The sequence below is a fragment of the Hydra vulgaris genome, chromosome 04 (genome assembly GCF_038396675.1).
Source record: "Hydra vulgaris chromosome 04, alternate assembly HydraT2T_AEP".
NCBI classification, from domain to species: Eukaryota; Metazoa; Cnidaria; class Hydrozoa; order Anthoathecata; family Hydridae; genus Hydra; species Hydra vulgaris.
In genome coordinates, this window is record NC_088923.1 from 43,112,501 (window position 1) to 43,128,039 (window position 15,539).

A 15,539-nucleotide genomic window follows, 5' to 3' on the forward strand; every position below is an offset into this window, starting at 1 on the left:
ATACTTATGTTATTAATGTGCTCAGTTAATTAGTCCTAATAAGCTGTGGATGGTCCGAAACTTAATACAGAAAAAATTTAACAAGGCAGTCCTGCTTCTCCAGGAGGTGCTGTTGTGGAGGCAAAAAAAATAAAAAAAATAAAAAAAGCCCATAGCTAGAAAAAATTTTTAACATTTATTTTAAAAATAATGAGTCTTTTTTGCTATATTTATTTTTTTGCTATAAATGTATATAACCAGATTAAAACAATTGAAAATATATTGTGTCAAGGGTAAGATTTGAACCCTCGCAAAACAGCACCAATAACAGCACTTTAAATCACTGATCTATTGAATTTATGCATGTAAATGTAATAATTGCAACTAATCAACACTTTTCAAGCAAGTTCTGTTACAAAATTCTCGAGTACTTTATTGCAATGTAATAAAAGGCGTGCACATATGCATTGAAAAAAATTTTCGGATTAGAGTTTATGTCAAAATGAGTGTAGAAGCTATCAAAAAATCATTACAAACAATTCTTATTTTTATTATAAATATATATTTTCTAATAAAAAAAATTATTTGCATTACTAAACAAAATAATTACAACTATCTTGAAATAGTCGCATCTGCAACCTATTATTTAACTATCTCAGGGCGCGACATATCGTGTTTTTTTTTAATGAACGTTGACTTATGTATCTTTATTTATTCATAATCATCTAATTAAAGAGATTTGTCAAATAAGGGAGTTTTATTTTCAAATAATTTTTATTTTAGTTAATAAGTTATTAAATATATCAAAGATGTTTGGTAAATTTATTTAATTTTTATTTTTTTAAAACTGTTTTTCTATGCATTTGCAAAGTGCGCCCAAATTAATGATAAATACACAAAAAAAAACATTTAAAATTGATTTTAATATTCAAGCAAACATCACTTCACTTTATAGAAAATAAGAAAATTAAAAAAAAACCAAGCATGCAAAATTTTATTTAAAATGAATGCATTAATTTGCTTTAAACTTTTAATGTAATTGCTTATTACTTAGAAGAAACCAAGATTAAACATTTCGAAGACCAGATATTTTTTCAGAGTTTGCAAATCAAAATCGCTTAATTTAACCCTTGATATACACTTGTTGCATTAAAATTATACAAATATCTTTTACAAAAAGCTGATAATTTATATTTTCAAAAATACTGGCAAACGGCCGTGACCAATTTGTCTAAAATAAAAGACTCCTGCATGGACATACAAGACGAAAAACCGCACATATTTCCTGGGAAGGCTTAAAATATGTTTTTTTTTATAATAAATTAAAAACTATCAATCACAAAACTATTTGGAAAGAAATTTCTGAACTTTAATTTCTGCGTTTGTTTTGAAAAATCTTAAAATAAAACGCCAACATTTGCATAAGCAAATTTAAAGAAACGCGATGTTCGTTTTTCTGTCTGTTTTATAACAAACATGTGCATGTCTGTTGATTTGTCACACCCTGTATCCGATTAACTATTTAATAATATTTAAAAATTGCATCACAAAATTTTATTAAATTTCATGGCACTTTTAAACAGCTTAATTTACTTGGGTTTTTAAACATTGCGCTGTGTTAAATGTAAAATAAATAAATCTGAAGGGGACCCCTCACTATGGATCTGCCCTTGTATTAGCCTATTTATTCATAGGAGGGAATAATAAAGCTTGATAGAGCTGTGATAAATTTTTTTTTATTAGTTTAATTTTTGTTAATTTAGTTTAATTATTTTTTTTTAGATTTTATTCTCTTTTCAGTTTATGGATTATTTATTTTAATTTAAGTTTGCCTTGTTTTTTTATCATCTTTTTTAAAAGTGCTAAATATCAAAACTATGCCAAGTTGTCAAAAGAAAGTATTATATGCATGGTCATATATAGGAATGCGACCACACGCCTCTTACGCAAAAGGCCTAATATATATATATATATATATATATATATATATATATATATATATATATATATATATATATATATATATATATATAACAAGACACAACACTATTGCAACAAAACAATATTTAAAATCAATTTATTATCCTTGGATAAAAGGTGAACACAATTATTACTGCAACACCTGTTTTAACTGGAAAGGAAGGTTGAGGATGTCACTAAAACATACTCTTCCGCCTCCCCCAATGTTAACAATTTTATATGTATATGCTGATGCGGTAGTGGTGTAGTGGTAAAGCGCTTACTTCATAAGCAAGAGGCTCCGAGTTTGATCCCCACCACAACCCTGGTAGTACCGCATTTCTCCACGCAGCAGCTTTGTTTATCAAGGTTTGTGATTTGGAGTTATTAAGTTGTCTTAAATCAAAAAAATAAAAATAATTTTATTTTTTTGCTTGTTTTATTGTTTTATCCTTGTAGCAGCAGGCTATAAGATAGTCGATGTATACACTATAGTTGATGTATACACTAAAGTCAATAAATACTCTCTACATTTATATTAAAAATTCACCACTTTGAGCAAGCACAACAAGCGAAAAAATTGAAATTATTTTAGACCGCTTAACTGTAACTTTGCTTAATTTTATTTGAGGAATTCACTTATGTAATTTTTAAAAGTTTAGGAATATTGTGGTGCAAAAAGTTGCTATCCAGTTTTGGGCAACAAACGAGCTCTTTTTTCATCAAAAATGTTACCTGCCTCTGAGAATAGTCTCATTTTAAATGTTTCTTAACTTTTAAATAGTTAAAAAGTATAGGATGCCTATTACAGTAAATATTTCAATTTTAACCTAATTGTAAAAATATAAAACAAAAAAATGATTTTAAATATAAATAATATGCAGGTTAAAACTTTCAATAATATTTAACTATATATATGTATATATATGTATAAATAAATAAATAAATATATATATATATATATATATATATATATATATATATATATATATATATATATATATATATATATATATATATATATATATATATATATACTTATATACATATATATATTATAGGTTATAAATATTTATTATATAGCTTCGATGTTGAGGTGCAGGCTTTCACTTTCATTTATTATCCGGTACACCCGGAATCATTCTGATATATTATTCTGAGTTAGGGGTAAATATTACCTAAATATTATTCTGAACAAGGGGTGTACCGAATTATCCGGTACACCCGTATAAATACAGTAATACATTATATTAGTGTACTGTATAAATACAGTACACTAATATAAATACAGCCAGAGATAGTGTCTTGATAAAAATCCTCATTTTGGGCAGACGTTAGAAAGCATCCAGCTAAATTTCCCCTGCCTTGGGGATCTTGGTTGAATAAAGGCAAGAGATGGTGTCTCAATAAAAATACTCATCTTGGGCAGATCTTAACTGTATCCATCTACTGTCTTGTAGGAGGCCTCCTAGGCAAAGACTTTAGGAGTAAGTAGAATAACTTTGTTGGCCTTGAACCCCTTCTTTATCTATTAGGCTGGTGTAGATGTTAAGCTATGTTACATTGTTTAGGATGTTGAACACCTAGGACGCTGAATGCTGGATCTTTTTGACTTTACAATCTCATACTCAGTAAGCTAACTTTATGACTTTTCCAGACAACCCGAATCACTTACCTTTACTCCTTGATTTGTACCTTGTCTCTGACCCTAGCTTGTGTTTAGTTTCTTCTTTTTCTCCATTAGGTGGTTCCAACAATGCAATTATCTCTATGAATTTTTATTCTTGTTCTGTTTCTTGGAACTCACCCTATCATTGCACTACTTACTACTACCCTAAAGCAGACTGGAGTTATTTTTATGATTTTCTTTGTGATGCTCCTTAGTCTGATGTTTTTTATCTCTCTGCTAATAAATGTGCGCCTCCTATATAATCTCAAAAATCCAGGCAGGAATAGAAGCTTTTATTCCTTCTCACCGATTCCAAGCCAAGCCTTATTTTACTTCTTTTGGAAAATCAGCAGTCTTTAACAAATATAATTAACACAGAGTCATTAACAAAGGTAGGTCTGAAATTCCATCTCTCATTCATGGGACTGATCTTATTATCTCTCCCAAGGAAAAGGCAGAACTATTTGCAAGGAATTTTCCCTTCTAACTCGACTCTTGAATCTTATGGCCATACTCTTCCTCCCATTCCAATTAAACCGGTTATCCTATTATTAGACATTCAAATTATTCCAGCTTCTGTTGCTCAAGTCATATCTCAATTAGGCTTTTTTACGACTTGTGGTCCAGATAACATTCCTGTCATAGTCTTATAAAAATGTTCTCCAAAACTCTCTTCTATTCTCTCTATTCTATTTAATAAGTGTAAGGAAAATGACACCTGTGGTTTCAATTTTTAAAAACTTGGTGAACATTCTGATCTTTCCAACTATTGTCTGATCAGTCTTATATCCGTTATTAGCAAGGTTTTTGAGTTTTTGATCAACAAATTTTGATCAACATCCCATTTTGAATCAAGTAATTTACTGTCAGACAATCAATACAGTTTTCAATCAATATAGTTTTCAATCCTCTATAGCTAACTTGCTAACTGCTGTGACTGAAAAATTTTATCATGCATCAAATGGAGGCGACAAAGCTAGGACTAATGCTCTCTACATATCTAAAGCTTTCGACAGAGTTTGGCATGCTTCTCGATAAGCTTGCTTCATATGGTGTATCTGGGAGAGTTTTTAAGATTATCAAACCATTTCTTTCTCATCGCTTTATTAAAGTCATCCTTGAAGCCCAACACTCTTCTTCATTTCCATGAAGAAGAGTGTTGGGCCCAAGGAAAGAACCTTAAGGTATCTTAAGGTTCCATCCTTGGTCCAGTTTTGTAGCTTATCTACTTAAAAATCTTCATGACAATCTTACATCTAAAGTGGCTCTATTCGCTGAAAACAGAACTTTAAACTCCTCTCTAGACAAAAAGTCTTCTCTTTCTAATCACTTAAAACAGGCAGCCAATCTTAAATCTGATCTCAATTCTCTAACAGATCGGGGCTTGCAGTAGTTTGTGAATTTAAATTCCAACTAAACTCAGTTATCAACTGCAAACAACTATCATAATACTGTGAACATTCCTATATTGATGAATGATAACCCTCTCACTGATTTCTCTTCTTTACATCTTCTTAGATCACCATTTATTTCTTATCTTTCATGGAAACCATATATACAATCGATTGCTAAATTAGCACCTACTAAGGTTGCTTCTCTTTATCATGCTTGCATTATCTTACTCTTGACCCCATTCTCTATCTCTATAAATCTCTTATTCCCCTCTGTATGGAATACTGTTGCCATATTTGGGCTGGTTCTTCTAATGATGCTCTTTCTCTTCTAGACAAGGTCCAAAATTGCATTGTAAACATTGTTAAACCCGCTTTATCTGGCAAACTTGAGCCTCTCTCCCATCTTTGTAGAGTTGCATCTCTTTCTCTTTTCTGCAAATACTATCATGGTCGCTGCTCAAAGGATCTATCACCTAAAGTTCCATTAACCAAAACTTATTCTTGCTTGACTTGTTATTCAGCAAAGTCTCATTTATTTACTGTATTTGTCCCTGCATGCTCTTAAAACTTTTAACTTCCTAGCCTTTATCTCTCTTTGAAACAAAAAGATTGCTGCCCCCATGCCAATCCTTCAGTTGATGTAGCAGCACTCCTCTGCAACAGCAAACTATAAGATAGTTGATTAATGTACTGAAACCCTAAGCAGCAGATTATTTCAGTGTGACCCTAAAGTGCTTATCTAAACACGCATTTATAGTCATATATATATATATATATATATATATATATATATATATATATATATATATATATATATATATATATATATATATATATATATATATATATATATATATACAACTATAGTATCACTTACAAGGACAGATTTTACAAAAAAACATTTACGGGGACATTAGCATTATCTAGGACATTTAAGTGTACCCGTTAATTTTTTGTCCCTGTAAGCAACGCTTTTTTGTAAAAAAAAAAAAAAAGTTCCGTAAGCAACTTTTAAAGAGTACAAAAAGTACATACATCGACTATCAAATAGCCTGACTCATAGCGGAGTGCTGCTACATCAACTGAGGGTTTGGTTTGAGTCAGTATCAAGGTCAGACTTAGGGTTAGGGTTACGGCAAGGTTTAAATATGGTTGTATTACTTTAATTAATCATTTTTGTAAATTGATGAAAATAAAAATGAAATATAATATATAATAAATAAATAAAAATAACAAAAATAAATATAAAAACATTTTTTTATAATAAAAACAATAAATTTAAATATGTATAAATTAAAATTAAAAAATAATTATATTTATGATAAAATAGTATAGAAAAAAGAAAAAAAACAAAACCAAACCGGAACAAAAAAACATGTCCCCATAAGTGCTGACTAGGAGTGTGTGTGTGTATATATATATATATATATATATATATATATATATATATATATATATATATATATATATATATATATATATATATATATATATATATATATATATATATATATATATATATATATACACACACACACAATATATATATACACACACACACACAATATATATATATACACACAATATATATATACACACAATATATATATACACACAATATATATATACACGCAATATATATATACATATATATATATATATATATATATAAATATATATATATATATATATATATATATATTTATATATATACACACAATATATATATATACACATTTAATTTTAAGCTCTCAAATCTGCATAGTTTTTTTCGTTAAAAAAATATCAGTATATCAGTTCAGTTTTACACAATTAGATTGGGTTTTCCCCTTCATATTTTGTCTGCAGTGGTTTGAGTAAAATAAACTAACATAATAAAAATAGTAATTTAGGCGAAGCGAACTTTAAATATTCACAAGATGAATAATTTTCTTAGAAATTAAGTAGTCAATTTTTTTATATACAACACTAAGTACAAAATAATCCAACATGGTTAAATTTTGAAAAATTTAAAAATCTTAATTTTTTTAATATATTGAGGAAACTGTTTTAAAAAATGATCTTATATATATATTTTTAACTTTATAATATAATAGTTTATAATAATTTATATTTCAACTCAAGAAATCGTTTTTTAAATGATCTAATATATATTTTTCAGATATATAAAAAATTGACATTAAAAACTTGAATCTTATACTTTTGTTTAACCGCCAAAGGGGAAAACTCCTGCAAAAATTAAAAAGTTTTCTGTTAATATCTCATTCAATAATTTGTTTTGGAAAGTTTAATTAACTTTTAACTTATTTTCTGATATTTATCTTTGATTTGAACACAACTTGTCTCAGCACTAGGGGATCCCTTTAAGACCATCAAAAAGCGTTTTCCGATTATAACTTGCTGTAGCAATGGTCTTTGGGAATTAAAATAGGATTAAAAAATTAATACTTTTATAACTAATCACCTGACTGATTGTTATAAATACGATAAAAAAGAATGTTACTGCTTTAGGAAACAATTCAATTCAATTAACCACAAATAAAAACAACTATAATCAGTTGTAACAACCATAAAATATATGTCCATCAAAATAACAAGTACATTTTTCTCCGATCGACACTCTTGGACTGTATTCAAATAAACGCTGATACGTTGCACATCTATATTTTGTTGTAAACCAGATTACGCAGTTACAACAGTCCTCCACCCATAAACCATTCATACTGTTCTAAATATGCTGTTTCACAATAAGTTCAACCTGATCTTCAGTTTTTTGTAGAAATGGGCTCAGAAAACGACTCAGGTTGTTCACAAGGTCTCTCGGGACCAACATCTTTACTTTCAAGCTGCTCACATACATTGTTGGGATCAATATCCTTGTTAATCAAGTCGCATTCATCAAAACATGTTATCACTTGGAACTGACGTTTCAGTTGTTTCAGGTATTTAATTGCTTAACAAAGGACTATTCATGCCATCTGCTGTTTTAACTAAAGGCTTAATGCAACCTTTCACGTGATGTTTTACAATCTGATCTACATGTTTAATCTGGATATGACCATCCCATATCAACACTTTGTAGTTAACATTTCCAACTGCCAATACAATAATGGCTGAGACCCACTTCTCACTTCCAATATAATTCCTTACATAAACAAGGTCTTCAGGTTGAAAGAATCGACTTTTATTACTAAAAATATCTGTAAATTGCTTTTCATTGATTTTGGTGATGGTCTCAGGAAGTAGCATCAACTATAAATTTCTTAATCTTCTACCTAATAAAAGTTCAGCCGGAGAAACTCCAGTTGTAGAATGTGTTAAACGATATCTAAAAAGGAAGCGACACAATTGCATCTCAACATCACTTCCTTGAAAAGTTTTTAACAAGCTCTTAAACGTTTGAACCATTTGTTCTGTTTGACCATTTGAGGCTGGATGATACGGTGCTGCATAGATTGGTTTGATATTATTTGAAACAAAAACTGTTTATATTCTACACTCAAAAACCCAGATCCATTATCATTAACAATAACTCTTGGTTTACAAAGGGTTGAAAACAATCTCCTGAGTACCCTAGTTGTTGCCTTGGCTTCATTGCTTTTAAGAACTTTCACTTCAATCCATTTTGAGAAACTGTCAACTACTACAAGGAATATTTTTTAACTCATTGGACCTGCATGATCAATGTGTAATCTCTCCCATGGTCTACTTGGATATTCCCATGGATGAGACTCAGAATATTAGTGACTTAAGTGCTTATAGTTCAGTGCAATCATTTTTAAAAACTTCTTTCATTCCATGTACAAATATAATGCTGACGAGTTGCCATGGAACTTGGAAACATACCACACATGACTTGACAGAGTTTGATATTTGCCACACAAGTAAAACTTTTATCCAAACAGAGCTTGTTAAGCAGAATTTTAACATAATTGGTAAATTATAATGCAAAAGTAGCACAATCAAAAATCAAATTACCTTAAGAAATCCCAATCCTCCAACAATTATTTTAAGTGTAAAACTAATGTTTTGACCACCAGTAGCAAGTAATAGTTTACTTTTTTCATAAATTCTATATTTTATTACAGCATAAGCTATTTTCTCAATTGTCTTGACATCATTTGCAAGCTTTCCCATTTTATTACTTTTAAATACACCTAAGGACCATTTGTGGGTAATATCTTTGCCAATAGTTAAACGATAATTTTGACAAGTAAGATCATTAGGCACTGCATTATATATGATTATTATTGGATCTACCTTTAGATCCAATGATAATCATATATAACACACTGATTCAATGCAACATATTTTGCATTACAGAAGCGCTCCTAGTTTTAATTGGTATTTTTTCATTTTAAGCCAATGTACATCTAAAGAACTTTTCCTCTTCTTATAGTGCTTTTGCAAGATTAACAAATAGGAGATTAACAAGATTAACAAATAGGATAGTGTGAATTTTTAATATTGTATTTAAAATTCCCTAAATTCCTAATCTATGGTACAATAATATTGTTAGGTTTATTTGTTTTATTGGCACATTATAAACACACTATTCTCCTATTTTTCTCATGAGAACAGGTCTGTTTAAAGAAACTCATTATATCTAGAAAGATAAAATAATTTAAGAACACAGAGAAAACACAATTTATATTTTACCTAAAATATACAGATTTATATACCATATAACAATATATAATAATATAACCAACACTGTAAACAAATATACAAATATAACAAAATATAATACAAATGCTGACTATTACAGTATAAAATTTTTTAATTAAATGCCATTTAACATTACTTACTAGCAACTGTTAATTATACATCTGTTTTAAAAATAAAAACAAATAATGCGCACAATTAAGAAGTTTGGTTACATATTTGCTAACGATGATGAGCTGTGCTAACGATGATAAGCTATGCAGTTTATTTATATAAAACTAATGTACAACTTTTTTTATGCAAAAATATTAAACAATAGTTTAATATAAAACTATTGCTTGTATGCATTTCATTTTTTGCATTTTTTCAATGCAAACATATTTGATTAGATTGATAAAGTTATTTTTGATATTTTACAGATCTGATACAACAATTGCTTGCTCCCCGTGGGTGGGTCTAAAGATCAGTCAGAGGGCCTTGAAAGTCTGGGAACTATTTGGACCCCTGTATAAATCCAAATATTTTTTAAAGAGTAGTTTTAAGATTTTTCACACTAACTTACCCTGAATGGTATGCTTCTAACTTTCACACTAACCCTGAATGGTGTGCTTCTAACAATTTTAAATAAAATAAATGTACTTTGAGAGTAGTATATCCATATTCAGGTAGCATGAATAAATATTTTTATTATTTTTATTATTTTGTTGTTGTTGTTATTACTAGACTTATTTTACTTGTTTTTGGTGGAAAAAGAAAGAAATAGAAAAATAGGTAGCTATTTTTTTTTATGTTTATTTAGTTTTTGTTATTATTATTTCAAACATTTCTTGAACTAATTTTCTTTTGATTTGGTACTTTGCTTTTAACTGATTTTTTTTAACTGTTTTGTTTTATTAAATCTATTTGTTTGTTTTATTCTTTTTTTTTTCATTATAAAGTAATAAATTTGTCATAAAACAAAAGAAACTGAGATTTCTGCATCAAACAAAGATGTTCTGTGATATGCAGAGTGTTTATGATAAGCACAATTGAGTTGATGTAATTATTTAGTAATGTTGATTTGTTGTTACTTATTTAAATGTAAAATAAATGTCAAAAACTTTTATAGTTGTGACTAAAACAGTTGTTAAATAACTAATTTATAATAATTTATAATAAGTAATTAACTAATTTTGTGTCATTCCATGCAACATTGTGTACCGTGTAACGTTGTGTACCATGTAACATTGTGTACCATGTAACATTGTGTACCATGTAACATTGTGTACCATGTAACATTGTGCACCAAATAAGCAAATCACTCTTGCTTTAATCATTAAAACTCAGTAAAATTTAAATTAAACATTTATAAACAACATATTTACAACTCAGTAAAACAAAACAAAAAAATTTTCGAGTAACAAACCTTAAAACATTGTTGTGAAACTGCTAGAACTTGAATTTCTGTAGTAGCATTTGTAAAAAATGTTACTGTTGAAAGATCCATCCTAAATCTCACTCTCTGTATATAAAACACTCTCTGTATATAAAATCTACTTTAACAATAAAAATTGAAGTAATTAAATATTGCTTTACTTATCCGATAAAGACATAAAAACTGATTTGTTTTTCTATATATAAATTCAAACATTTAAACATAACCTATATAGCTTTAAAGATGACAAATCAAAATATGTTTATTTTTTATAAATAAAACAAACTAAATCAAAAAGGAGTTGCATTATAGCCAATAGTTTAGCTGGAAAAATGTAGCAGACAAAGAAAGAAGACCTGGGTATCAAAGTAGCATTATTTTTTTGATAATTTTTTCTTTTAATAAAATATGGTGTACTGTGTTAAAAAGCATTGTTAAAATTGTAGAAAAATCATATTAAAAATTCTTTCCAAAGTAGAAATGATTATTAATTTTTAATTAAAATAAGAAAATTTATACAAAAAGAAAACCTAACAAAGTCAATTTATCTATTCCCTAAAGAGACATTTATTTAAATTAATATATTTGCTTCTCTTTAAATACTAATCATAAACCATTACAGGAGGTTTGCAAAAAATCAATATTATATGGTCAAAAAAATGTTTGATTGGTATGGTAACAACACAAAAAGAAGTTAATTTAAATTTGAAATTAACTGATGATATTTTAGTCAAACTGCATTAAATTCGTAGGATGTAAAAAATTTCAAAAAAAATTAATGCAAGCCAATCTCAAAAAACTATCAGTTTTGTTTTTAAAGTGATTATTGAAAATGTTACTAAAGTGATGCTATTTCTATGCCAAATGTTTAATATTAGAACTTAGGGATTTAGATAATTCAATATCTTTCATGCAACAAGCACTAACAGAAGGGAAAATATGCATGTTTTTACTATAGTCACTGATTCATTTCCTTTATGGAATGCAGCTGAAGTATTTAATACATCAAGTCAACCATCACTAAAGCAAGAAAATCTTAAGTGAAAGGATTAATTTTAAATCTAAATTTAGATTTTCTAAACTTGCTCAATTAAAGTCAAAATAATACATTTATTACAAAAAAGAACTCATGTTATATGCATTTGTACAATATACTAAAAAGCTTTATGTAGTTAAAGCGGAGAAAAATTACCAAAAACTTTTTGAGAATATAGCTTGTAGTAGAGGGTTAAGAAAATGCATGGGCATCTAACATATTTAATCAAATAAAAATATGTTAATTTTAGATTTCCAAATATAAATATATGTAAACGATATTTTTGATTACATATATAAATTTAATGGAAAAACACCAAGTTATGCCATTGGTGGGACAGCAAAACTACTTGTTTCTAATGGAAATCATTAATGTTCAATTGACTTCTAATTCTATTCTCAAATTCAAAATGCTGAAGAAACAATTATATTTTTCAAAAGATCCACTACATTTTTTTCAAAATATGAGGATATTTTTATTTAGTCTATAATGTTAAGACTTTGCACTGTATAAAAAGTTCCATCAATTTATTCAGCAGGATGCAACAAACATAAATATTGACATTTATATTAGTTAACAAAGAGTCTTTAAGCAAGAAGATTTTCAATAAAATATCTAGAAATTAGATGAAAATTTATTTTATCTGTAAATATGGAATGCTTTTTTGAGTTGGTTTTCTACAAAAAGAATTAAGATGCCTTTACAAAGCAAGTGCTTTACTACTACTGTGATTCTAAAAACTCAATGATCTGTAACATTAACTTAACTTCTTAAGCATATTAACACACTTTAATTTGAGATATAAGAAGATTTGTTAATAAAGGCAAGTAAATGCCTGTAATCTTATCAAAAATACTTTTGTTTAAGCCTTTTATAAATATCAGAAAAAACTGTATTTATAAAATGTAGTAATGTACCAAAAAAAAAACCTGATAATAAATAAATTGAAATGCTTATAATAATGAATCACTCTTAAAATTACCAAATTCAAATATTAGAAAGAAGAATGTGATTTAAAGATCCATATATATATAAAAATATTAATTATAACTATTATAAATATTAAATCTAAATTTTTATTTTTTAATTTTTACTTTTAAAGCAATTAAAAAAAAGCTTAAGCCGGGAGAAAAAAATGTTTTAGCCAAGTTGATTTTACCATACTAAATATTGCCACAGTCAAAAAAATACCAAAAACAAGTTAATCTTTGATATCTTTAACACATTTGAAACTATTTAAAAAGTATTTATCTAAATCTTATCTGCCTGTCTACCTGCTAGTATTATAAAATCTCTAGAAATTGCTCTGATCCTTCCGATTAGCTAATAATGGTAGGCTTGCTGGTCCAGCTCATTATGAGAATTCTCATGTATTACCATTTATTTTTAGGCACTTTAACTAAGTACTTAAGCAACTTTTTATGAATATTGAGACAAGGATAAGCTAAGATTTCTTTTGAAATTAACCTGCTTAATTCTTAAAATCTGTGCAATGCAATGTTATACTTCTTTTTTATGATCATGCATTATCACTTGCATGGTTAAAATCCTCATTTCAGCTATGTAAAAATAAAAATTTTAGTAATGAATGACTTTAGCTATACAATTTTAAAAAATTCATCAAGAATTATTTATAATCTTTGTATTTTTAATGATTATGTTGTTGTTGTTAATAAACTTAAATTTTATTTTTAGAAAAGTTTTATATCCATTTTCTATTAGGTGGAAATAATTTAACAATAAATAAAGTAAAATAGAACAGCTTAAAAAAGTCATTTTTTATTCAAATTTTTATAAAATTAAAATATAACTAAAGAAGAAATTGTGCCAAATAAAGATGGCAGCATTATATTATATTACAAAAAGATTATAGTAAGAGTTCGTTTGTTAAACAGACTCAAATTTTTTAAATGCATTTTTTTAATCTTTATTTTTACAAACTTTTTTGCTTTAAATTTTTGTCATCATTTTAAAAAATTTATAATTATTGTAAATAATATTTTAATTGTGCTTGTTCATTATTTCAGTTATATATATTATGTAGCATTTATACAAATCATACCATATTGACACAAATTAACATTATTTAACAAAATAATAAACCTAAAAGTGAAAATATTGCTTTTTTAAATATATTTTATATTATTTTTCTCTTCCAACCTTTATTCAAAATAAATATACTTATTGCATTCATTTGTTTGGAAAAAACATTTGATACATAATGACATTTGATACATTATTATTTTAACAGTAACTTACTGAGTAAGTAAAAAAATAAACACTTCTTTAAAACAAACAACATTTCAAAATTTAGACTAAAAAAACTATATGCATTTCCAAAACAGATAATAAAACCTTGAAAAATAGTTTTAAAAATGAAGAATAAGAATATTTTCTATTACCCACGTTATTTGAACTCACATGGTCGTCGACCGTCGCCATTACTTTTGTTCGTAGCAACAACAAATTTTAAACAAATTATAGAACAGAATTTTAAACAAATTATGGAACATAGAAAAAAAAAACACTAAAATCTGGCGCAGTGATCAGTTTAGGATATTTAGTAAAAAAAAATTTCTTAACAAAAAGAATAACGATTTGAAACGTAGCTTGAATGTAAATTATTGTAATAATGTTAATAACAAAACAGAATAATAAACTTCAAATAAAAAATGTAAAACAAATATATTATTATTAAAAATTGTATATATTTGTGAGACTGAAAATTACTAAAAAAAAAAATCGCCGTTCATTTTTCAGTTTTACCCTAACACAGGGAGTATACAAAAAAAGTTTAAGATGATTTTAGTGATAAACGAAAATTTGAAACTTTAACTTTCCGCTTTAAAAACTCACGATGCTTCTAAAATATTTGTGGTAATACATAATTAAACTATTTATGTATGATCATTTATTTATGGTCATACATAATTAGTTTTTAATTGCCTTGGAATCTATGATTATCTCATTGTGTTTGTTTAAACTAGCAAAATATTTATATTATTTATATATCTGTACAAAATATTATAAATCATTATGCAGAAAATGAATAAAATCAGGTATTCTACACCTTTTCAAAATGTAATTAAGAACTTGAAAGTTGTAATTAAGAAAAGTAAGATGTAATTGAAAAATACTGCATATAATTTAGAAGTCGCAATATGTAATTTAGAAACTCAACATGCAATTAAGAAATTTTAAAATGTAATTGAGAAACCTAACATGTAAATAAGAAATCGCAATATATGATTTGAAAAACGAAAGTTGTAATTAAGAAATCGTAGTATGTAAATAAGAAAACATTATTTGTAATTGCAAATTCAATGTAAGCTTAAAGGTCATTATAAAAGATCTTCTTGGACATGCATTTTAATAAGTCAATAATATCAAATTTAGCATTTGTATGCTCCAGCAATACAATAA

General features: G+C 27.0%; 1 protein-coding gene across 1 annotated transcript in view; it reads right to left on the reverse strand.

Annotated features, from left to right (window-relative positions):
• The window catches only part of LOC101236405 (heparan-alpha-glucosaminide N-acetyltransferase), a 64,355-nt gene extending 53,127 nt beyond the window's left edge, over positions 1 to 11,228 (reverse strand). Inside the window, exon 1 of the mRNA XM_065796407.1 lies at positions 11,072 to 11,228. Within this exon, the coding sequence (XP_065652479.1) occupies positions 11,072 to 11,152 (81 nt within the window). The 5' untranslated portion in view covers positions 11,153 to 11,228. The remainder of the gene's footprint in view (positions 1 to 11,071) is intronic.
• Between the last annotated feature and the right edge of the window lie 4,311 nt (positions 11,229 to 15,539).